This window comes from Ipomoea nil, unplaced genomic scaffold (genome assembly GCF_001879475.1).
Source record: "Ipomoea nil cultivar Tokyo-kokei standard unplaced genomic scaffold, Asagao_1.1 scaffold0804, whole genome shotgun sequence".
Lineage (NCBI taxonomy): Eukaryota > Viridiplantae > Streptophyta > Magnoliopsida > Solanales > Convolvulaceae > Ipomoea > Ipomoea nil.
This window is the reverse complement of record NW_017617232.1, coordinates 2,020,328-2,045,653: the sequence shown is the minus strand read 5'-3', so window position 1 is coordinate 2,045,653 and position 25,326 is coordinate 2,020,328. Positions and strand designations below refer to the sequence as shown.

The 25,326-nt window shown below is 36.0% G+C and overlaps 1 protein-coding gene, 1 long non-coding RNA gene and 1 other non-coding gene across 3 annotated transcripts; 1 reads left to right on the top strand and 2 right to left on the bottom strand.

Moving 5' to 3' along the window:
• Positions 1 to 5,229: 5,229 nt before the first annotated feature.
• Positions 5,230 to 24,350, bottom strand: LOC109177293. Its single transcript, XR_002053557.1, has 3 exons — positions 24,270 to 24,350; positions 7,382 to 7,388; positions 5,230 to 5,243 (listed from the first exon to the last, which is right to left on the bottom strand). It is a non-coding gene; the product is annotated as an uncharacterized LOC109177293 (long non-coding RNA).
• LOC109177292 (protein SRC2-like) lies at positions 7,851 to 8,745 on the top strand. Its single transcript, XM_019326604.1, has one exon. It carries the CDS (start codon positions 7,902 to 7,904, stop codon positions 8,367 to 8,369), a length of 468 nt encoding a protein of 155 aa, XP_019182149.1. The 5' UTR covers positions 7,851 to 7,901; the 3' UTR covers positions 8,370 to 8,745.
• Positions 18,101 to 18,185, bottom strand: TRNAL-UAA. Its single transcript has one exon. It is a non-coding gene; the product is annotated as a tRNA-Leu (tRNA).
• Positions 24,351 to 25,326: the final 976 nt, after the last annotated feature.

The window sequence follows — 25,326 nt, the reverse complement described above, 5'->3', positions numbered from 1 at the left end:
TTGTAGATAACCCTCAATGTAATAGTGTGACAATGGGATTGTGGCATAACAGATTAGGACACTATCCCATTAATAAGATTTTCCTTTTGAATGGAATAAAAGCTACCCCTTTACAGAAGCAATGTGATTTTGTTTGTGATGCTTGCAATTTTGCTAAACACAAGAAGTCTATTTTTCCAGTAAGCAATTCTAAAGCTGAGAACTGCTTTGATCTCATACACATGGATGTGTGGGGACCCTTTTCTGTGGCCTCCCTCAAAGGTGAACATTATTTTTTAACCATAGTTGATGATTGTAGCAGATTTACTTGGTTACATATGTTGAAAAGTAAATCTGAAGTCAAAAACATATCCCAAAATTTCTGCAACTATGTGTCTACTCAATTCTCTGCTAAAGTTAAGGTGATAAGAACAGATAATGGGACAGAATTTTTGATGAATGCCTTCTATGCTGAGAGAGGCATAATCCATCAGAAAACATGTGTGTATACCCCCCAGCAAAATGGAGTTGTAGAAAGGAAGCATCAACACATTTCAAATGTTGCTAGATCCTTGAGGTTTCAATCTGGATTGCCGCTAGAATTTTGGGGACACTGTGTGCTACATGCCTCTTACATCATCAATAGGTTACCTACTCATGTTCTTGGTGGAGACACTCCTTTTAAACTATTGACAGGAAAAGACACTGGCTATGAGCATTTTAAAAGCTTTGGATGTCTTTGTTTTGGGGCCACTATTTCCCTGGGGAGAAATAAAATGCAATCAAGAGCAAGAAAGTGTGTTTTCCTAGGGTATCCAGCAAATGTAAAAGGGTATATACTTTATGATCTTACTGACAAAGTAACCTTCATTTCCAGAGATTTCAGGTTTTATGAGCTCACATACCCCTTCACAGAAACAGAAGCTCAAAGCTCAGATGAATGTGATGCTGATAGTCCTCCACTTCCTCTAATTCCCATTTCAACTGAAATTCCACTCCCAGAGGCTTCACCTGATTCAGAAGTCCTAGAACCTGATGAAAGGTCTCCCACTCACAGAGTTACCTCAGAAATTGGTAATGAGAACAGTCCCAGAGATATAAGCCATCACATCAACAGTTATAATGACAGTACTGCCAGTGTTGATATGAGCACTGAGAGGTCTAGTGCAACAGATAATCACAATTCACAGCCTAGAAGATCAACTAGATTAAGGGTTGCTCCTCATAAGCTAAATGATTACTACTGCCACTCTATGACCACCACTGGAACAAGCAAGATATCTGCTATAGGATCATCTCCTCATCCTATACAGAAATTCTGTATATCTTCTATAGTCACACCTATGGAACCACACTCATACCATGAGGCTGTAAAGTATGATGAATGGAGAAGGGCCATGGAATCTGAGATTGATGCATTAGTTCAGACCAACACATGGATTTTTACAGATTTGCCTACAGGAAAACTTCCCATTGGATGTAGGTGGGTATACAAAATCAAACATAAGCCTGATGGTACTATAGAAAGGTATAAAGCTAGGTTGGTGGCTAAGGGGTACACTCAACAAATGGGAGTGGACTACATAGAAACATTCTCTCCTGTTGCAAGGATGACCACCATCAAGACTTTCTTGGCAGTGGCAATTGCAAGTAATTGGGATATTCAGCAACTTGACATAAATAATGCCTTTTTACATGGTGATCTAGATGAAGAAGTCTACATGGTCCTACCCCTAGGTTTCAGAAGTGATAAGCCTAATCAAGTCTGCAAGTTGCTCAGATCTCTATATGGGTTGAAGCAAGCTAGCAGGCAATGGAATGCCAAGCTAACAAAGTCATTATTAGCCTATGGTTTCCAGCAGTCATCATCAGATCCATCTTTATTCACTATGTCATCCAATAACTCCTTCCTTGCTTTGCTTGTGTATGTAGATGACATACTTGTTGCAGGAACAAACTCTGATAAGATAAAACAGCTAAAGCATATGCTAGATTCAGCTTTTAGAATCAAGGACCTTGGCCAGCTTAACTACTTTCTAGGCTTGGAAGCAGTCAGAACAAGTACAGGATTAAATCTCTGTCAAAAGAAATATGCATTGGAGATTCTAGAGGAAAATGGATTCCTAGATGCCAAGCCTGCCAAGACACCTTGTACTCCAGGGACAAGGCTTAACAGTACTGAAGGCATACCTCTTGACAATCCTGAAATGTTCAGAAGATTGGTTGGCAAATTACTCTACTTAACCAATACTAGGCCTGACATTTCATACTCTGTGCAGCAGTTGAGTCAATTTGTTGATAAGCCAAGAAACACACATTTAGTTGCAGCTCATAGGGTGTTAAGGTACATCAAGGCCACACCTGGAAAAGGACTATTCTATGCTTCCAACTCTGAACTTAAGCTACAAGGCTTTTCAGATTCAGACTGGGCTACATGCACAGAAACCAGAAAATCCATAACAGGTTTTTGCATCTATCTTGGGAAGTCTCTCATTTCTTGGAAGACTAAGAAACAAGCTACCATCTCTAGATCATCATCTGAAGTTGAATACAGAGCTTTAGCCTCTACAGTGTGTGAAATCCAGTGGCTTTTGTACCTTCTGGCAGATCTAAAAGCAAACAACAATACAGTCAGTCCCATTTCTTTGTTCTGTGATAACAAGTCTACTATAGCCATAAGTGAGAACCATGTCTTTCATGAACGTACCAAACAGCAGAACAGCAGCTCTCTTCTATCCTTTATAGCCAAGGGCTTTTATGTCTTTTCCTAGAGTTAGTTTAGTTAGTTATAACTGTCATAACTACTCTAGGGTTTAAATAGGAAGTCTTCTTCTTTCCTTCTTTGTAATCTTTTCTGTATGAATTCAGCTCCCTCTCATGAGCTTCCTTCTTCTGATTGTAATAAAAACACTCCACCATTTCTGAATCCAAGTTCTCCAACAAACATCCTTAATTTTACCTACTTCTGTGTAGTTTAAGGCTCTATTTGGCAAACCTAGCTGAAAAGCTATAAGCTAAGAGCTGAAAGCTGAAAAGCTATAAGCTCGGAGCTAAAAACTTAGGAGTTGTTAAGCTAGCTGTTATGATTGAAAGTGTTTGGTAAAATTAGCTTTTTGATAAGCTGATAAATGTAAAACAGACTAAAAAGGACATCTTCATAAAATTTAAATTAGTTTGTTTACATATTAAAATTTAACATTTTGTCAATAAAAAAAAATTAACATTTTGAAATAAAACTATTAGCATAATCATGATCTAACATCTCATAATGAAGTAGCAATATTGTTGCAAATCTCATAATAATAATAATAATAATTGCGGTGAAAATTGCGGATGAAGGAAAAGAGAAAAAAAAATTAATTGGGAAGGATAAATTATGTTATTTCTTTAAAATAATAAGGATAAAAATAAAAAATAAAAAAATAAAAAGCTAGGAGCTTATTTTGAAAACATTACCAAACAAAGTTTATAACTTATTAGTAGCTTAAAATAAGCTATAAGCTCCTAAATAAACTCTGCCCCTAATTATTATGTACCCCAGGGATCCCGGGATTCCAGGAAACACTATGGTAGACTTGTCAACCCAATAATTTACAAACGTTATTAAAGTTATATGTAAATTAAAGCATAATAATAATATATTATTATGATAAATTAGTTTATGATAAGAGTATTCAATTCAAAAAAAATATATTAAACAAATGAATTTTAAATTAAATATTAATATCTTATTACCTAATCATCATTAATAATCTCAACATATATATCAACGTTTTATAATATTCTTTTTCTCAATCTATATATGTAATTTTTTTTCAACAAATAATATTTAATTTATTTTGTCAACATCAAAAAGGAATCTGAAGGGTGTCAATGTCGAAGTTGCAACTAACTTTCTTACGTAATTAAATAGGGACAACAATTGGATTTAGATGACCATTAGAGCAAGTCATCATCATCCTCTCTCATTATGACAAGTACATATGGAGAAAATATATTTCTTTGTCGGGTATTATCTTTAATGTTGCACGATTTTAAAGAAAACGAATAAGAAGTGATATTTAAAAAAATTTACACTTTTAAAAAGAAGTGAATTTGTATTATGTTTGAAAAGCATTCAAAAAAAAAAAAAAAAAGTATTATGTTTGAAAAATTAAAAGGAATAAATGGTAAATCGGAAACAATAAAAAGGAAAAGTATGAAAAATTAAATGATATGGGGCCGGGAATTGAAACACTTGATAGAGTAAATGCATCCAACCAAAAATGTTAGTTGGTAACATTAACCACATGGTTGTGTGAGCTGATTGTATATGGAAAGTGAGTGTTTGGGAGTGCTTGTACTAAATGTCTAGAATTCCAAGAATCCAAGTGGTATCAAGAATAAAATGTTACACTTAAAATTATAGTTTATGAGTTAGAATGATGTACATTATGAGTTAAAATAATATATTTTATGTGTTAGAATGATATGCATTATGTGTTAAAATAATATACTTTGTGTTAAAATAATGTGCATCATGTGTTAGAATAATGAAACTTCTGAGGTAAGATATATAATGAACTTTATGAGTTAGAATAATTTATATTATGAGTAATAAAAATATATGTTGTAGTGAATCGCGTTAAAAAATACATAAAATGACATCGTTTTTAGACCGCGGTCACGCGACTGTGTGGACCACGGTCCACTTACAAACTATTGGTCTATAATGGATTAATGCCATTTGTCTTCTATGTTTGACTCGGTCTAGTAAGAATTCCTCGTTTTTGACTTTTTGGGCAATTGGGACACCTGTCTGGAAAGTCAATGATATTACCCATTAATGCTGTATAAACTATAACTATCGTTAGGTTCAGCAAATTATATTGTTTTGAATATTCTTACAAGTAAATTTCCTTGTTTCTTCTGTTATCATATGTTATACAAGTAACTCATGCTTACTTTTTGTCCGCTGAAAAACAAATCAGCATTTGTAAAAATTATTGATCGAGTTGTAATCTTGAAGCCAAGAGAATTAAAAACAAAATGAATATTATTATTTGCACATTCTAATTTTTACATTTTTATACAAGTTAAAGTTTGATTTGAGTAGCTATGAACAGATATTACATTGTAACAAAGTTGATAGTACTAAAAAAAAAGTTGATTTGAGTTTATCATCACAGTCATCAAATAAAACCATGTCAGTTTTGTATATAAATCTTTAAAAACTTTATAGAGTGTCTAAATAGCTTGTATTATTCAAAACAAAAACGTCCATTCTTTTTTTTTTTTCCATATAATAAGTTCAATAATCTAATTGTAATTACTTCTATTTGTTAAAAACTAACTATCCTTACATACTAAACTCGATTTTTCAATTATAGGGTGAACTGGTAAAATATTTCAATTTTTTACTCATTTTGAGTCAGGAGCTTCTATTTTCTTGAGCAATAATGTGCCAATACTCCAAAAGTAGTAAGGACTTAACAAAGAATGTTTGTCAAAAGGGTGTACTGCTTATCAGTTCACCCCATAATTGAAAAATCGAGCTTAGTATGTAAGGATAGTTAATTTTTGTACGTGCCAATGCTCCAAAAGTAGTAAGGACTTAGCAAAGAATGTTTGTCAAAATGATGTACTGCTTATTGTCTTCTGTCATAAGCTCCGCTGCTTATCTAAAAGCTCTGTTGCGTGCTTAGTCTTGAAAAGTCTTACTTCTTGTGTAGAAGTTGTGTTGCTTAAACTTCTACTAATTATAAAATCCTATTGCCCTCAAGCCCTTGATGCTTAAAATTAAACTTCTACTATTATATTGATTGAAAACCTTTTGCTTGCAAAGTCTTTTAATTATGTTGCATTGTTATAAGCCTTATGTCACCTTGTAGACTTGTGCTGCTTTAGAAAGCTCTTGATGTTCTCAAGCCTTTACTGTCTATAAAGTCTTGTTATTGATCCAATATAAAAATATTACTTCAATTTATTGATCCCTTACTCTTTATTTTTTACTTACAACTTAACTCAAGCAAACATGCACTATTTTCTAACTCTTGCAAACAAAACAAATTAAATTTAGGTCAATTAAGCCTTCCTCTAGGGATGTAAAATTGTGCCAGCCCACTCACTTTTGTGCCGCAAATTATGCTGTGCAACCGAATGCACCTTGCAAGGTGCATACGGTTGCAAAACGACGCTGTTTTGGTTAAAAAAAGTCGCGTCCCACTTAAAGAAGAAATCAGGTTCGATTCCCGGTAATAGCATTTTTATATATCCAGAAATTCATAACTATATATCCACAAATTCATAACTATATATCCACAGTGAATGAATGAAGTAAAAATCCACAATGAATGAATGAATGAAGTAAAAATCCACAATGAATGAATGAAGTAAATATCCACAATGAATGAACTAAATATCCACAATGATTGAACTAAATATCCACAATGAATGAACTAAATATCCATAAATTCATAACTATATATCCAGAAATTCATAACTATATATCCATAAATTCATAACTATATATCCACAGTGAATGAATGAAGTAAATATCTACAATGAATGAACTAAATATCCACAATGAATGAACTAAATATCCATAAATTCATAACTATATATCCACAAATTTATAACTATATATCCAGAAATTCATAACTATATATCCACAATAATGCTATTGCCGAGAATCGAACCTGAATTTTTTTTTAAAAAGTGGGACGCGCGTTTTTAGTCAAAACGACATCGTTTTGCATCGTATGCACCATGCGCATGGTACATTCGGTTGCACAGCATAACTATTGGTTTTGTGCTATCCCCGTCGGGCTGTCGTATCTGTTTGGGCTTATCGTTTTGTTTTTTGTCAGGTTCCAAATTTTTTGTCATAACTCTAAAACCTCGGGCTATACTTATCAAGAAAACTCAACTAAAATTTGTAACATTTTAAAATTAACATTCTAAACTTTCAATTTTAACAAACTACCACATTTTACATAAATAAATATAAATTTAAGCATCATTTAATGAATCTAAATCTTCAATTTCAAACTTTAACTCAAAACCATAATGCAATTTTGTAACAATTAATTTAAAATATAATATAAGTATGCAACATTTCTTTTATACCTAAAAATAGTTGTTGTTGGGAATCGAACTTGAATTTTTTTTAAGGAGAGACGCGCGTTTTTAATAAAACGACGTCGTTTTTGCATCCGTATGCACCATGCATGGTGCATACAGATGCACAGCATAATTTGCCGTGAGACTCTTACTATTTTTTTGTAATTGGGCTAACAGACCAGCTTGACAACATGATCGAGCCAACCAAACTAGCTCGATAACACATTATCTCGATTTCTTATTGGGCTAATTTTTCGGCCCTAAACTGAGAATATTATGGTCTTATCCGATCAGATATAACTTTCGAACTACGATTGACATCCATATTCATCCCAATCCCGTTTAGACTTTTTGCTTGTCCAGGACCAACACAATAATTTGATAGTAATTTTATAAAAGACAATTTTATCGGGGTCTTAAATTACTAATCATAATTACCTTGATCAAAATTTAATTTACACTTTATTTCTAATACAAAAATTACAAATAAACACACAATTTGTTTTTGTTTTTAAAGATGAAAAAAGAACAACTAAAAGGTAGTTAAAAATAAAACTTTTGACATTAATAAGTATTGGAGTGTTTAGAATGAAAATATGAATATAGTAGTTGACTAATTCTAATATCTAGTACATGGTCTTGTTTAGTTATTACTTATTATTATCAGTCCTACACGGAAATGCCCCGTAGGGGCCACGACCAAAAAAAAAAAAAATTAAATTAATTCTCTACTTGTATTTATTTAAACAAGCACGCAAAGTCGTAAAATGGCGATTTCTATTGTATATTTTTCATTCCATCGTCACAAACATTAAGGATAGATGGAGTGCAGAAAATTCGAGCTGACCCTCATATCGGCGAACCAGCTTGAAGACGTCCGGAGGCTCTTCAAGATGGAAGTGTACTGCAAGGTGAGCATCGGAAGCAACCCGCGGATGGAGAAGCGGTCGCCGGCGGACCGGCACGGCGAGATAAATCCGGCCTGGAATTTCTCCATGGAATACACCATCTTGGAGGAGATGATTCAGCACCCAAACACCATGTTCGTGATTAAGCTGTATTGTAAGCGCATGCTGGGGGACAGGTACGTCGGGGAGGTGCACGCGCCGCTGAAAGATCTCTTCGACTACGCCTACCACAGCGGCGGTAGCGCCGTCGTGACCTACCCGGTGAGGAAGGGCTGCGCGGATTCTCAAGGCGCTTTGCGGTTTTCGTATAGGTTTGGGGCCAGGATTTCGATTGAAAAGCTTCTCTTGGCGGAGACTCTTGCTGGATGGGGTATGCCCTGATGATTCCATCTATACCTGACTTAGTTTTGTAAGGTTAGATGTTATACAGGTGTAAAAATGAAAGTACATTTTTTTGGGTGACGAGAGAAATCAGAATTCACTATTCGAGAGTGTACATGGGATAAGTTTAGCTTTGTGACCTTAGTTCGTAAAGGAAACCAGCCTATGCCCATAGTTGACAATGCAACCAGAAAGGTCATTAGGCCTGTCATTAGAGTTGAACTAGTAACTTTGTAGTTATTAAATCAATAATTTGACGAACTTGATTGGTTGTCTAAAATCAAAGTTAATTTGATTTTCTGAAACAGCTTTGTGGCCATTGCTAGTGTTTTTTTTTTTTTTTTTTTCTTTGAATATGCTTGTTTTTGGAGGTGTTTCTTTTGAATTGTCTGTTACAGTAGACACAAAAGGCCCTTTTTGTGCTGGTGTTAAAACGTATTGGTTTTGTTTAAAGCTAATCATACAACATTTTGTTCCACTCTTTTATTTCTGCTACAATTGAATATATGGTAATATGTATTTTTCTCATTTTAATTTATTCTCAAACTTCTCAATTTTTCATTGTTAAATAAAGACTTCCTCCGATCCACTGTGGAAGCTCCATGCATGAACGTCCCAAGTCTTTTTAAATTATACTACTTAATTAAATAAAAAGTTATTAGTTTCTCCAATAAATATTATTTATTATTAGCTGCTAAAAGTGTTGGTGTAAATGTAATTATTAGCTCAACATGCCTAACTTTATTAGTCTCCTAAACACTTGAAAATGTTAAATAAAAAAGAATTTGAAAATTGATTCTCAATTAATATATGCCATAAAGTTTGGAAAAATAGTTTGGGTAAGTCTTGGAAATTTCTTTGCCCCACATTGAAGAAAATGTGAGTGTAGATTAATATTTAATTTTTTTTTATTTATGTATACCTTTTATCAAGTTTGAATTGTCTAGCCAGAAATTTTTGTAGTGTCAGAATGTTTAACTCCTAATAATGTTGAGAAAGTCTAAAATCTAAATTTTAGGCATATTTAAATACTTTAGACTTTCTCAACATTATTTGACCCTTATTCCTATTTATTAGTATTTATTTAAAACAAACCCGTATAATAAATAAATAAATAAATAAATAAATAAACAAAATTGTCCGATAATCTGTGCTACTAGTGATCTATTTCCTTCCACCGTGGTATGGTTTCTAATCAAAGAGGTTGGAATGATAGGTTTATGAGTCAGATGACCATTATTTGTTTTGGGCTAAGAGAAATACGTAATTACTATATAAGTATGTGCATTGTAATTGTTATATACTACACAAGAGTAATAGATCACAATAGAAAAATTTTGTGTGACAATTTGATCGAGAAAACGTTACTAAAAATCAAACTCTTAACGTTTATATACAAAAATCATACTACACTTAGTTACCTTTCAGGGTTAGACGAACATTATTATTACGACAAAGTCGAAGTCTTCAGTTCTCTCACAATGATAAATAGTCTATCCTGTTGAGCATATAACCATTAATGCATGTGTAATCCGACTATCAGTTAAGCCTTTTAGTTGAGATGGAGCACATGCTTCAAGTTGGTATCAGAGCTAGACCAAAGGTCCCTCTACGTCACCCGATAAGTACTACGGTTCACGTGTTGCTTGGAACCCACCACACACGGGCGTGCTGAGCAATTTATCCAATTCTTTCTTTCTGATCTTCCCTTATCATATGCTACTAGGCAATTTAATAATATATGCTTAGTTTTTCTCCGTTGAAAACACTTATATATTTATTTAAAAATTTGTCAAGTTGTAGCGTTGAAGAGAATTAGACAATAAAAAAATGATTCCCATTTTTATTTTCTTACAACAAGTATAACAATATCATTTTAATTATCTATGAATATACAAATATATATAATCGCAAATTTTAAGGCACCAATAATTATAATCACCAACGTAACGACAGAGCGACAAACTAACGCCACTGACAAACTGGAGCAAGGGAAAGTGACAGGCTCTCCATCTCGAAGCTTCCTTTGTATGGCCATGGAGTTTCACAATTTTCACCTTTTATGGGATAATTAATTTTTCTAAAAATTCTTAGATTATTAATTAAGCATACTAATTTAATTTAATGCACGTTTCTTGGGAATAATCTACAAATCTAATCTAAGAGCCAATAAAGTTAGGTCTTTAATGAGAACAAAAAAATTGTTGGTGTAATGATTTGTTAAAATAAATGGTTCATATTATTTTAGTTTTAGTAATTTTATTAATGATTTTCTTTATTTAATCTCTATTATATTATTTTCTTCCTTTAAATAACCCTATATACCGTTAGTATAAACTTTAGTAACGGAATATTCCGTAAACTATTTATTTTTGAAAATAAAGAAGCTAATTTATTAATCATAGCCTGAAACGTTTACAATAACAATACATGAAATAGTCAAACATTCCTTACCGTCAGACATAGAAACAACTTCCCTAGCAATGCTATAGAAAACTTGATTCGCGGACTGTTTCACAAATTTGAAGCTGAATTCTTTGGAGGAACTTAAAGCTTCTTTAAATCGAAATTTTATCAATGCATGAAAACTTCTAAAGAAATTTATAAGTTAATTAATTTTTACTAAGCTATATCATTATAACAATATCTATTGTAATCATATATTTCGAATTATTTATTATCATCCTCTGATAGCAATTGTAGCAATTGTCATTGACAAACGCCCAAAACAATTTGTTTCAACAACAAATAGAAATAAAAAATCAATGACTTCATTGTTATAGATAAAAAGTAAGTACCCCACTTTATTACTGTTATTAAATTAAATAAATTAGTAGCTTTAACCAAAATAATACATATGTATTTAATTAATTTAGAATTAAATACCAGGACTATGTGGTCTAATGGTATCTGGGTTAGACTTCCATTTGGAAGGTTGTGAGTTCGAGCCTCAGTGGAGGCGTTATTGGCTCTTTGTGTTTCAGTAGGTTAAGAAAGTATATGAACAGATACTACAATGTAATAGGGCCAATAGCATTCAAAAAAAAAAAATTTAGAATTAGATGTCTATAATGTCTTTTATTCAACAAAAATATTCGTTATAAAAAAAATTTAAAAAGATATATAATTTCATTAGTTATATTATCTTTATTTTCTACAATTCAATATTCCTTACTTTCAAATTCATTAATTAATTATATTCATTACATTGTCAATTGTTTTCTTTTTACAGGATCTTGTAATTAAATACCATAGTTATAATACAAAATATGTTACTCCCTCTGTCCCATTTTATCTGTCTTACTTACTATTCATTGGTCAAACCAACTCTTTCTTCTTTGTTTATTTTCTTTAGTATTTTTTTTTTTACTTTTTTTAAAAAATTGATTTTTTGTTTTTAATTTAATAGTACTTTTTGTGTAGTTTCTAAATATATAAATTTTGTATATTAATACTAAATTTAATATTATGAAAAATTGAATTAAAAATAACTCCACTCAAGCCTCGTTAACTGAACCAGACACATAAAATGGGACGGAGGGGAGTATATATTTATCTACCAAGCATTTTATACAAATATAATAAATATTAATATTTTATTTAATACTTTCACATGATAATCTATGACACACATCTCAGAACACATAAAACATGTATGAGAAAAAATTATCACGACCAAACATCAACATACGCTTGCAAGATAAAGAGTTCATAGTACAAATAAGATCCTAGCCATATACACAGTAAGATAAATATAAAGCTTCCTATACCACAATCTCATTGCATGACGATGCCATTTATGCTACCACCAGTAATCCAATTGCATATAACACACTATCAATAAAAAAGAAGAGGACAAGTACTGAAGATGAAGACAATGACAATGCTACCCAAAAAAGAATTAAGAAGAATTAGAGAAATTTAAATCAAAAGTAGTATTTATTTAGACTATCGTTTTTAGACTAAGTATTTAGACTAACATTATTAAAAAATTGCAAACATTTATTTTAGTGACAATTATAATCAATTTTTCATATATATTTTAAATTACTGATTTAATCTTGTATTGATATATTTTGAAGATTTAAATAAATTGTGTCTAACTTGTTTAATGAAAATGTTCATACTCAATTATGTTGATGGGTATATTAATATAACACTACCCTATATAAATGGGTTGTATTTGAGTAAAGGGAGAGATTTACTCAATTATGTTGATGGGCATATTAATATAACACTACCATATATAAATGGGTTGTATTTGAATAAAGGAAGAGATTTAATCATGCATTGATATATTGTAAATAAATTGTGTTTAACTTGTTTAATGAATATGTTCATAGTTTTTTTTGAAAGGAAAATATTTCAATAAAATCAAGCAATTAAATGTTCAATACAAGAAGGGATATTAGAAAACCAATTAAGATGACCAGTATGAGAACTAGCAGCTCTAGCCAACACGTGAGCAAGCTTATTCACTGATCGATTGATATATTGAATGGACACTGATTCAAAGTGTCGTTTAAGAGATCGGCAATACTTGAGAACGCAACCTGCATAAGAATGATCTGGTAAGTCATTATTCAGAAACTTGCATACCAACTGACAGTCTGATTTTAGAAGAATGTTATGCCAGCCTTGTTCAAGAGTCCAGGAAAGAGCTTCCTTAACAGCCAAAGCCTCTGCAAGATGAGGGTCTTTAAGACAACGAATTGGTCCACTTCTCGCTGCAATGAAACCACCATTGCTATCTTGAACTATTATGCCATAGAAACCATCTGTGCCACCAGGTGGTAGAGAGGCATCAACTTCCACCATTACTGCCAAAGAAGGTATGTTTAGAGACATATTTGAATTGCTAGGTACACCTTGATTAACATAGCCATGCATCACCACGTCTGCCCCATGCAAAGAAAGATTCTGCCAGTCATTATAATAGCCTGTAGCCATACGGGTAATCTCATCCACATGCCACAACTTCCTATTCCAAACCCACTCATTCCTCCTTTTCCAAATACTCCAGCAAATAGCAATACAACGCAGCAGCTTACTATTGTCATATTGCTTGAATAAATCTGAAAGCCATTGTTCAAAGTTAAGATCAACATGCAATGCCGTAAGATCGCAGATTCCTCCCCAAGCCCCAGTTACTTCATGACACTCTAAAAAAATATGCTTCATTGATTCTGGACAAACATGACAGATAGGACATAGAGTATCAACATTCATACCTCTATTAGCCAAAGAAACCAATGTAGGAAGGACGTTCCTAGCACATCTCCAGATGAAATTAATGAATTTTGGTGGAATCTTCAAACGCCACAATTCTTTCCAAGCTGAGAAAGAAGAATTAAGGTGGTGGTTGTTATCATTCAGCAAACGATATCCACTACGGACTGAATAAATACCTCGTAAATCATCGTGCCAACACCACATATCAGGACTCTCGGGTGAAATTGGAATAGATAGGATTAAATCAGCATCTCTTTGAATAAACATTGCTCTAATCATATCAACATTCCAGTCAGATGTGATAGGGTCAATCAAAGCTTCAACTTTCTTCTCAATGTCATCACTTACCACCTCCGTGTGAACATAGGGGTCATCTTTATCGGGAAGCCACGGTTGGTGCCAGACTTTAGTTGATCGACAATCCCCTATCCTCAGATAGCAACCAGTCCTTAAAACTGATTGTCCTGCCAACAACGATCTCCAGCAATAACTCGGATTTGCTCCAATTTCCGCCTCAAGGAATGATTTTCCAGCAAAGTATCGTGCTTGATACATGCGTGAAACCATAGATGTGGGATTACTCAATATTCGCCATCCTTGTTTTGCTAGTAGTGCCACATTAAATTTATGCAGATTCTTAAAACCAAGACCACCCTCTGACTTTGCCATGGACATTCTGTTCCACGATAACCAACGAATACCACCCCCTCCATTTTGTTTAGAGAGCCACCAGTACTTGTTCATCATGCGCTCAATGTGCTCGCAAAAAGTGACCGGAAGATAATATAGACTCATAGTGTACGTGGGAAGTGATTGAGCTACACTTTTGAGTAATACCTCTTTGCCAGCTCTGGATAGGATCTTTTTGCCCCAACCACCTAGCCGTTGTTTCATTTTCGTCTCAATGAACGAAAATACCTCTTTACGATTTCTTCCAATGCCAAGTGGAAGACCTAGATATTTCCCAATGGTCTCATTCGAAGTAACACCAAAAACATCAGCTACTGCTTGTTGCATTGGCGTCTCTACATTTCGACTAAACACTATGCATGACTTGTTAAAATTAACAGTCTGGCCTGACATATGTTCGTAATCATGCAAACAACTTTTAATCACCTCCGCCTCTTGCACAGTTGATTTAAAAAACAAGAGGCTGTCATCTGCAAAGAATATGTGGGAAATACCTGGGGCACCTCGTGCTACAATACAAGGGGATGTTCGACCGTCTTGCACCGCTTTTGTTAATAAATGTGATAGCCCTTCCGCACATAGAGTAAATAGATAAGGAGAGAGTGGGTCTCCTTGTCTCAAGCCTCTCGTCGGGATAACAAAATCAGTGAGAGTACCATTCACTGCCACCTTATAACGCACAGTAGTGACACATAACATAATAAGCTCGATCCAACCACGATCAAATCCCATCCGTTCCATTATTGCCTCGAGAAACCGCCATTCCATTTTATCGTAAGCTTTGGCCATGTCCAACTTTAAAGCACACCAACCGGTCTTCCCGTCTCTCTTGCGGTTTAAGTAGTGGATTACTTCTGAGGCTATAAGGACGTTATCAGTTATAAGTCGTCCTGGGATGAAAGCACTTTGGGCATTGGATATCACCTTTTCCAGAACAATCTTTAAACGATTTGCAACCATCTTGGCAAGGATCTTATATATGACATTGCATAGTGCTATGGGTCGTAAGTCACCCATAGTGGTCGGGACTGCCTTCTTCGGAATTAAAGTGATGTACGCGTCATTCATTCCTACTGGCATTGTTTTCGAATTAAGGCAGCCAAGAATAAAATGAGAAACATCGTATCCAATATCATTCCAGAAATGTTGGAAGAAGGCCGGGTTAAAACCATCTGGACCTGGGGATTTATCAGGAGCCATAGAGAAAATCGCCTCCTTAACTTCTTCATGCGTGAAAGGCAATAATAAACCTTCATTGTCAGTGGCAGTAATTGAAGGTTCAAAATTATCAAGAGAGTGACCAATTACAGTACCATTTGTAGTAAAAATAGTACTAAAATAATCCTTCGCAAGATGAACAAGCTTATCCCCTTCCACAATATTACCAGTAGGATCTTGAAGCCTTATAATTGTGTTTTTCTTTTTCCTCATCGTTGCATAACTGTGGAAAAATTTTGTATTGCGATCCCCATGAAGTAACCAATGTTGTTTTGCCCGCTGACGCCAAAAAACGTGTTGTTGGTCCAAAAGTTTACGAAGCTGCTCATCAATATCTCGAACCATAGCCAACGAAGTAGAGTCACGCCGGCCATGTAACATATTGAGATTATTCTGCAAAGATTCTACTTCTTTCGCAAGGTCTCCACCCCAGCATTTTAACTGACCACCACAATGCTCAAGACGTGTTGGAATTATTTCTCCCATGGACTGTTCCCAGGCTCTAATAACAACGCCACAACAACCTGAGTCATGAAGCCAAGAGTTTTCAAACATGAACTTCCTACGTTGGCCACGTACCTTAGGCTTGTCAATATCCACAAAGAGGGCCGTGTGGTCTGAGGTTAGAACCTCCATGTTGAGGACAGTTGCATGACTAAAGCGTAGGCACCAATCCGCACCCGCCACTGCTCGATCTAAGCGTTCCTCAATCCAATTAGGTGTGCCACGACTTTTTTCCCATGTAAACCGCCTTCCTTTCATACCAAGATCAAACAATTGGCAGTCATCCAGAGCTTTATTGAAACCATCTATAAGACTATTGGGATGATTATGGATTCCCCTTTTCTCCGATTGAGATGCAATGTCGTTGAAGTCCCCAACTACTAGCCAAGGCAGATTGGACTTAGTAGAAAGGTTCCGTAAAAGATCCCAAGAAAGCTGTCGGTTTTGTCTCTCCAGGTGGCCATAGAAACTTGTTAAACGCCACGGTTCACTTCCCGATAAATTCACTTGTATGTCAATATGATGTTTAGAGAAACTAATTAATTGAGCCGCACCCCTATCCTTCCACAATAGTGCTAAACCACCAGCCCTGCCTCCACCATCCACATAAAATAGGCCATCAAAATTAAGTTTGTTCTTAAGTCTCTCTGCATGAATTTGTCAAACTTTCGTCTCCATCAAAAAAATAAAAGTCGGCTTGTTTTTGGCTTCAAAAGCCAAAATTTCATGAACCGTTCGTGGGTTGCCAAGACCACGACAGTTCCAAGATAAAGTACTCATTGAGATAGGCGGGACTGGGAAGAGCCAGAACCCGCCATCAACCCGTTTTTTGAAACAGTGCTTTCAACGTCCATGGAATCAGCCAACGGAGTAAGTTGGATAATTGGAGTCTCTATACGACGTCGCTTCTGCTCCAGAATAATAATACTATCATCCAAGTCTGCCGCGTCATCTTTTGCATGGAAAGAATTATTCACGCTATTTCCTTCCATAATAACCAAGGCCTTACCAGAACTGCTTACATTGTTTTTGTCATATTTGGTAAGAGTATCTTCTTGCATGGATTGCGGGGCATTTCCTTTCCAGTCCGAAATCCCCTCTCTTCCCGGCGCCGCCCATATCTTTCTCTCAGCCGCCGTTTCCGGAGCCAGCCATCAATTTCCGGTCACCGGAGAGTTTCGTATGTTCCCAGCACGTAATTCTGGCCCGAAAGGTTTCTTTGCTTTGCGATCCCAACCTTGAACTAGCCTCGGGCAGTACTTATCTCCATGACCCAACATGCCACATATAAAACAGAATGTAGGTAATCTTTCATAGCGGAACTCTAATCGAATCCATTCACCATTATCTTTCTTGATTCTCAAACCTTTCTTCAAAGCTTCGTTAACCTTGACAGCCACTCGAATCCTATGGAACTGACGCATAGAACCATCAAAGTTGCGTTCATCAACTTTACACACCACACCAATGTATTGGCCAACAGCATTGAGAACAGCTTCAGAGCGATACCCATTTGGCAAGCCATGGATCTGAATCCAGAACTCGGCTTGGTCCAGGACCACTATTTCCGGATCATCACTCTCAGAGATATGCTTTAGAACAAAGAGACTCTGTTCAAACGTCCACGGGCCATCATCGATAACACGAGAGAGATCTGACTCATGATAGAACTTAAACAGATATTTTCGGGCACTCAACTCTTGAACATTCATACCCATTGCTGGATGCCAGATTGACGCCATAGTATCCTGGAGATATTGAAATTTGATCGGCTTTTCAGTCAACAGTCGCCCAACTACGTAGAAGACCACTGCACCTCATCATCTCCAGGATCCAAGGAAATGTTTGGAACTTGGTGTTGAGAAGAGTCATCCTCGAGATCAGCAAACGTTAGATTTGCCAGAGACTGAACCACATTCGCGGAGTCCATACTAGCAGAAGCAAGAACGAATCCTCGAAAAAACAAGAGAGAAACCTCGCGAACCAGCGAGAGAGAAAATTTGAATATGTTCATACACAACCATATATAAGTGGGTTGTATTTGTATACAAAGGAAGATTATTGTGCTTGTTTTGTCACTAGGTAAATGCTGGCTATGGGGTTCGAACCCATGCGCACTTATATATGCAGAAGATCTTAAGTCTTCCCCCTTAACCTCTCGGGCAAACCAGCAATTGTTTTGAAATTGTGTTTATTATATTTTACACTAGAAAAAAAAAAGTTGATTCCGCCAACTAAATGGGCACTAGAGTTAATGATGCACTAATTATTCTTTTTAGAGTCGTTAAAATAGACTTAGCCTGCGGAACCTTTAATACATTAATAAGCTGAGAATGTGAGCTTATTAGGATTAATTGTAATAAATTAATAATGGTTGTGATCCTATTTAAAAGTAATGTTTTTTTTTTTTGAAAAGAGCCTGCGCGGCATTTATTGGAAATATGCTGAAATAGAGTCTGGCGGACCATTGTCCGAGTACATAGGTGCTGAATAATTAAAGGCCGAAGTGACTAAAATATGTGCTAAAAAATCATCCGATCTAGGACCATAATTAACTGAAACATAATCAAAGGAAACCATCCGGTTTCTGCAGGTGTCAATGGCATAGCCGAGGTATGAACGTGGTGTATCCTTCGCTTGTGATAAATACTGTTGTAGTAACAAACAATCCGTTAGTATGTCCACCGATCTCTCTCCACGATCCCATAGCCAGGATAACACTTCTTTACATGCAATTGCTTCTGCCATAAGCGGGGAGAAGCAGTCTATCAATGGCACCGGTAGAGCTGTGATATACGATCCCTGTTCGTCTAGGATAATTGCCCCAACAATGGTCTTATTTGTGGCATGGAAAAAGGTCGCATCAAAGTAACATTTATTCCGTGGGAAGGCAGCCGTGTGGCTTGTGGGCGGGACGGCGGCAGGCTGTTGTGCCACTCCTTGGCGCTGCTCGGAGGTTGCCGTGGGCAATCCACGCGGGGCGTGTTGCTGTTGCGGGCGGTCCGGGTGTGCAATTTGCCATGCCCGGATCGCTGCGGTTACAGTTGCAATTATCTTTTGTGGTCTGGGCAAGTATGCATCCCACACAGCTCCATTCCTCGCTCGCCATATATAGTATAGTAGGCCTACTGCATAAATAATTCCATCATCATCTAGAATATTTAATATCTCATTAAACCAAGCATGGAAAATATCTGTGATAGTATTGGGGATTGGAAGGTGAGATTGTGCCCATATGTTCCTTGTAATTAATCACATCTAACCAAAGAGTGCATAACATTCTCATGCATAATCCCACACATAGCACATGTTGGGCTAATCTCCACTCTCTTTATAATGAGGTTCGTTGTTGTGGGCAATATATTATTCAAGGCTCTCCATAAAAATGTTTTCCATCTCGGGGGTACTTTGAGCTTCCATAATTTGGGCCATTTATCAAACATCCATGTCGTCTGTTCATAATTTCCCACTATTTGCCTGTAACCGCTTTTTACCGAGTATTCTCCTGTTATATCACCATGCCAATACCACATATCCTCATAATCTGGTGACACAGGTATTTTCAATATTCGTGTCACATCCTCCGGGATGAAAATATCAGTTAAAATATCATGATCCCAGGCCGCCGCTTCCTAATCTATTAATCCCATTACAGTTGCCTGCGCCAAGTATGGTGGTTTGTCAGTGATTATTTTCGCATTATTTTCATCCTGAAGCCATGGATGATCCCATATAAGAGTTCCCTTCCCATTTCCAATCCTGCGTCTGACTCCCCCACAAATTAATTCCTGTGCAGCCATAATACTACGCCAGCAGTAACTTGGATTATTCCCTATACAAGCATCAAAGAATGTCCCTTTAGGATAGTACCTGGCTTTATATATTCTGGAAACCAATGATTCAGGTTTGGTGAGTAAACGCCAGGCCTGCTTCCCCAGCATAGCTAAATTAAAGGCATGCAACTCCTTAAAGCCCAATACCCCATATTTCTTAGGGATGCACAATTTATCTCATGCCTTCCAATGGATGCCCTGATCATCCTTAGATCTCCACCAGTAACGATTCATAGCTCTCTCAATGGCTGTGCAAGTATTCATAGGTAGTAAAAAGACACTCATAGAAAAAGTGGGCATAGATTGTGCCACACTTTTCAATAAGACCTCCTTACCTGCCTGTGAAAGCAATTTCTTATTCCAGGACCCAATCCGCTGTCTAATCTTATCATCAATATATGAGAAAACTGCTCTCCTATTCCTGCCCACAAATGATGGAAGTCCTAAATACTTCCCAAAATTCGGAGCTTGAACCACTCCCAAAATATTGGCAATCTCCTCTCTGTGTTCATCCCGCGTATTCTTACTATAGCAAATACTTGACTTATAGTAATTCACTGCTTGCCCAGACATTTCCTCATACACCGATAAACACTATTTTACCACACTGGCTTCTTGCGCAGTTGCTCTAAAAAAGAGTAAGCTGTCATCTGCAAAAAAATAAGTGGGATATAGGGGGGCTCCCCTAGCTACTCTGCACCCATGTAGATCTCCTCTCAACTGTGCCTGCTGTAGTAGCAATGAAAGTCCCTCAGCACAAATAATAAAGAGATAAGGTGATAGTGGATCACCCTGCCTCAATCCACGAGTCGGCATGATCTGGTCACTTCGTGTTCCACCAACCTGAATACTATATGAAACTGAGGTCACACACAGCATTATCAAATCCACCCACCTTTCATCAAAGCCCAATGCTAACATCATACTCCACAAGAAGGGCCACTCCATTCGGTCATAGGCTTTTGCCATATCCAGTTTCAAAGCCCCCTCATCCTGTGATTCCACATTGTTTTCTGTTCAAAAAATGTCCAACCTCAGCAGCAATCAAAATATTATCTGTTATTAGCCTGTCAGAAATAAAAGCACTTTGGGTGTCAGATATAATATCCCCCATAAGCGGTTTCATCCTGGCAGTTATAACCTTAGCCATAATCCTGTATACCACGTTACTCAGTGCTATCGGTCTATAATCCGAGACCATCTCAGGGGTTTTCTTCTTAGGGATTAATATTATATTTGTATCATTTAGGCGAGCTGGAAACGAGCGAGTATTAAGACAATTCACAATATAGGCCAATACATCACCACCCACTACATCCCAAAAATGCTGGTAGAAATCCGGATTCATACCATCCGGTCCTGGTGCTTTGTTATGAAACATTGAAAATAGAGCACTCTTTACCTCACTAGCATCAAAGGGCCACAAGAGCAACTCATTCTGTACTTGTGTTACCCGAGAGGCTATATTTCCAAAGAATTCCCTACTATCACTTGGAGAGTCGGAGGTAAAGATAGTCTTATAATAGTTGTAGATAACATTCCTCATGGCTTCACCTTCCACCGAATCCCCACTATCATTCATAATTTTTAAAATAGTATTCTTTTTCTTGCGATGAGATGCATACCTGTGGTAGTATTTCGTGTTAGCATCCGCGTTCTTAAGCCAATGCTGCTTGGCTCTCTGCCTCCAGTATGTATCCTCCTGGGCCTCAATACGACATAGACACTCCTCTAATCGTTGGAACTCAGCTAATGAGACCGGATCATTACACCCCCTCAGATGCAATTGTTCCTTCCGCAGGTTTCTGATCCGTTCACCAAACTTATGAAAACGCTCTCCTCCCCAACGCGACAAACGATTTCCACAAATAGAGATACATTCCTGCAACCCCCTTCCTGCGCCCTCATTCCATGCCTTCTCCACCACATCCCTACATCATTCATGGTGCAGCCATGCCATCTCAAAAAACCCTCTTCTCAGACCACCCGTCCTTTCCCAAAGATTCAGAATCCCAAGGAAAAGAGCAGAATGATCGGACTTTCGGGTTAATATATTTTGCACACTAGCATCCGGTACGTTCTCACGCCAACTCTGGCTAGTCAAAACCTTGTCTAATCTTTCCTCTATCCAATTCGGTGTGCCTTTTCCTTTTTCCCAGGTAAACGGATATCCCATCATTGGCATCTGCGCTAATCCACACTCCTCTATAGTCTCACCGAACCCATGCAATAAACTCAGAGGATGAGGGTTTCCACCCCGCTTCTCAGATTGATAAAGTAAATCATTAAAGTCTCCAATCATCACCCACGGTAGATTCGATCTGCCAGCTAAGGTACGAATAAGATCCCACGAGTCTCTCCTTTGACCCCTCTGTGAAAAGCCATAAAAGCCAATCATTCTCCACTTTTCAAACCCCGGCATAGTCACCTCAACATCCACATAGTTTGTGGAATAACTAACCAATCTCGCTGTATTATTCGCTCTCCACAACAGAGCTAATCCACCACTCAAACCAGAACTGTCAATACAAAAAAGTCCATCAAAACCAAGTTTAACCCGAAGACGCTCCGCATGATCACGGTCAACCTTGGTTTCTATGAGAAATACAAAGTCGGGTTTCTTAGTGGACACCATGTCCTCAATCTCGACACTATTTAAAAGTAATATGAATTAATAGATTCTTTAAAATTTACATACGTCTTTATTTATAAAAATTTGTTAAGACCGAAACTCATATTAAGTCACACTACAAGAAATATGCACATAATTAGATAACGGTGTTGTTGTAAGTCACACTCAAAGACGACTGTTTAAGTTTATATATCAAAATAACAGTTAAAAACTGTTGTCTATGAACTGTTGTTAAATCTGATATAGTTGAAGATCCCACTTTGACAACGATTAAAAATTATTGTCTATAGACTGTTGTTGAAATCAGTGTTGTTGTAAGTCTAATGCTTCTTTAGCGAATCATTTCTTTGCATTACGTCTTTATTATTAATTATTTTTTTTCAAGTTCTTCCCTTGATGGTTGTTGCAAAACAAATATACAACCTTAAAAACCTACACATGCCTTGCACTTTATCATCAGTATCTAACTTCATCCTAACTGTTGAACCTGAGTTAGTTCTTCTAATCTGATCTCTTTACAGTAATCCCATAATAGCTTAAATTGGTATCTTCTTTCAGAGCCGGCCAATAGCTTCAAAGCTATTAATTGGTTCCGATTGGATGGTAAAAAGTCTAAGAGAAAGGGTGAATAGCTAGACTTTTCAAACTATTTAAAAAATTAACACGTTAAAGATTAAGTCTAAGAATAGCAAGAATAAGTATAGAGACATTCAATACTTAAAAGCAAATTATAACTTAGAATGAACAATAGAGTAAATGTATGTAAAGTGTAAAGATTAAAGATTTAGATGATTGAGAATATTTAATTCATGACGTACGTGAAAGCAATAAATAAAGTAGAGAGAGAAATTTTTTATAGTAGTTCAAAGGTGTATCTAATTCTTCTAATTCACTTTTCTCCTATCTTCTGGAAGAATTCATTATATTAATCACCTAAGTACAAGATACAGTGAAAGACAATCTAGTGCTTTAATTTAGTAACAAAGCCAGTACCGATCCCAAATTTCAGATATAGTGCCTTGAACACAAAACTAACACTAATCTCTAACTCCAAAGATGTAGTGCCTTAACCACAAAGTAGACCTGGTAATTATATATGCACATGACCCGTTAACACGACACGAAATATGATACGAAAATAATAAGTTAGTGTTTAGCTTTAACGTGTCTCAGGTCATTAATAGATTGACCCGTTAAGGACCAGTTATGTTTCGTGTCTTAACGGGTCAACCCGTTAGACATATTATATTAAGAACCTGTTTAACCAGTTAATATTATCGTGTTAACCTGTTTATAACCCACTAAGAACCATTGTCATTTAAGTAAGAAATATTGTCATGAATGAGAATACAAAAGATATTATAAACATGACTAATGATGAATTTACTACGTTACACCAAGATCCTACACCAATTATTGATATTCAACAATCTGAAATTTGAATTTTTATTATGTTCAGTTTTATTCTAAAAATTAGTATGGACTTCTTTAATTATGATTTTTGGATATTATTTTATCATTTATGAATGTTATAAATGTTATAAATTGAATATTTTTTTAGTTTGTTTGGTGGATTGAATTGTAGGTTTTATTTCTTTATATATATAACTTAACTTTAAATTTTAGTTTTTTAAAAATATATTAATAGGTTTAGCGAGTTTAAACGGGTTTCGTGTCATATCGTGTTGACACGATACGAAACCTGTTAACAAAATATGTCTATCGTGTCAACCCGTATAACCCGTTAACAAATTGTGTTCGTGTTCGTGTTAAAAATTTGAACATGTTAACCTTAACGTGTCGTGTCCGTGTTTAGCATTATCGTGTTCGCGTTGACCCGTTAACGAACCCGTATATACGAATTGTTAGATCTATCACAAAGCCAGCACTAATCTCTTATATATCAAATGTAGTGCTTTGATCACAAAGCCAGCTAGCACTAATCTCTTATCTCTCAAATGTAGTGCCTTGATTACAAAGTCAAAACTAATCTCTTAAGATTTCACACTCCTGCTGCTTTCCTCTATCTACACGCAGTAGAGAAGTGTTTACAATGAAAAATAATCTTTTTTCTCTCTAACTCTTAGAAACTTTCAGAAGAATGAATCTTTTGAAATTACTAAGTCTCTTCTCTAGGTAAAACTTGTAAGAAGAATATAACGTACTACTTTTGCTCTCTCGTGTTTGTTCCACTTGTAATTGTCACTTTTGTAACTTGTATTTTTCTTCCTCCAAGTCTCCATTTCGTTTTATAGTTGTGATCTTGAAATTATTCATTGGAAATAAACAATTTCAAATTTGAATTTTATACTTTTATCCATTTGATATGTTGAATTGAGTTTTTTCCCATTTTGGCCCCTTGACTATAGCTCATTCTCAATTTTGCATTCCGACTTTTAATTGCACCCAATGTGATCCCTTGACTTTAAAAAATTACCCCAATTTGGTCCTCCGTTACATTTTCCATCAATCAGCTGTTAAGTTTGGGGGTATTTTGGTACATTCACACCCTTGGGAAATTACATCCGCTCTCCGTCGTTTCTTTTTTCTTCCGGTCACAAATTAACCCCAACAAACAATTTGCTTGTTGTCTCTCTATGAGTTCTCTGCACAGCAACAACAACAACAATGAGTTCCTCGTCTCGTTTCCATATGTTTCACCCGATTTCACCGTTTCCAGTTGCAAACAAGGTTGATGGGCCGCCGTAGAGTGCCGGAATTTCTGGCAATTTTTTGATTTGTGAGGAGGTGAAGGGAGGAGAAGATGGGGATAAATCTCCAGTTCTTAAAGGGATTGCGACGGGTTGATGACATGCAATCGTTCCACTCGATTTCGCTGTTTCCAGTT

Coding starts and splice junctions, on each gene's coding strand:
- LOC109177292 (XM_019326604.1), top strand. CDS start 7,902: ATGGAGTGCAGAAAATTCGAGCTGACCCTCATATCGGCGAACCAGCTT.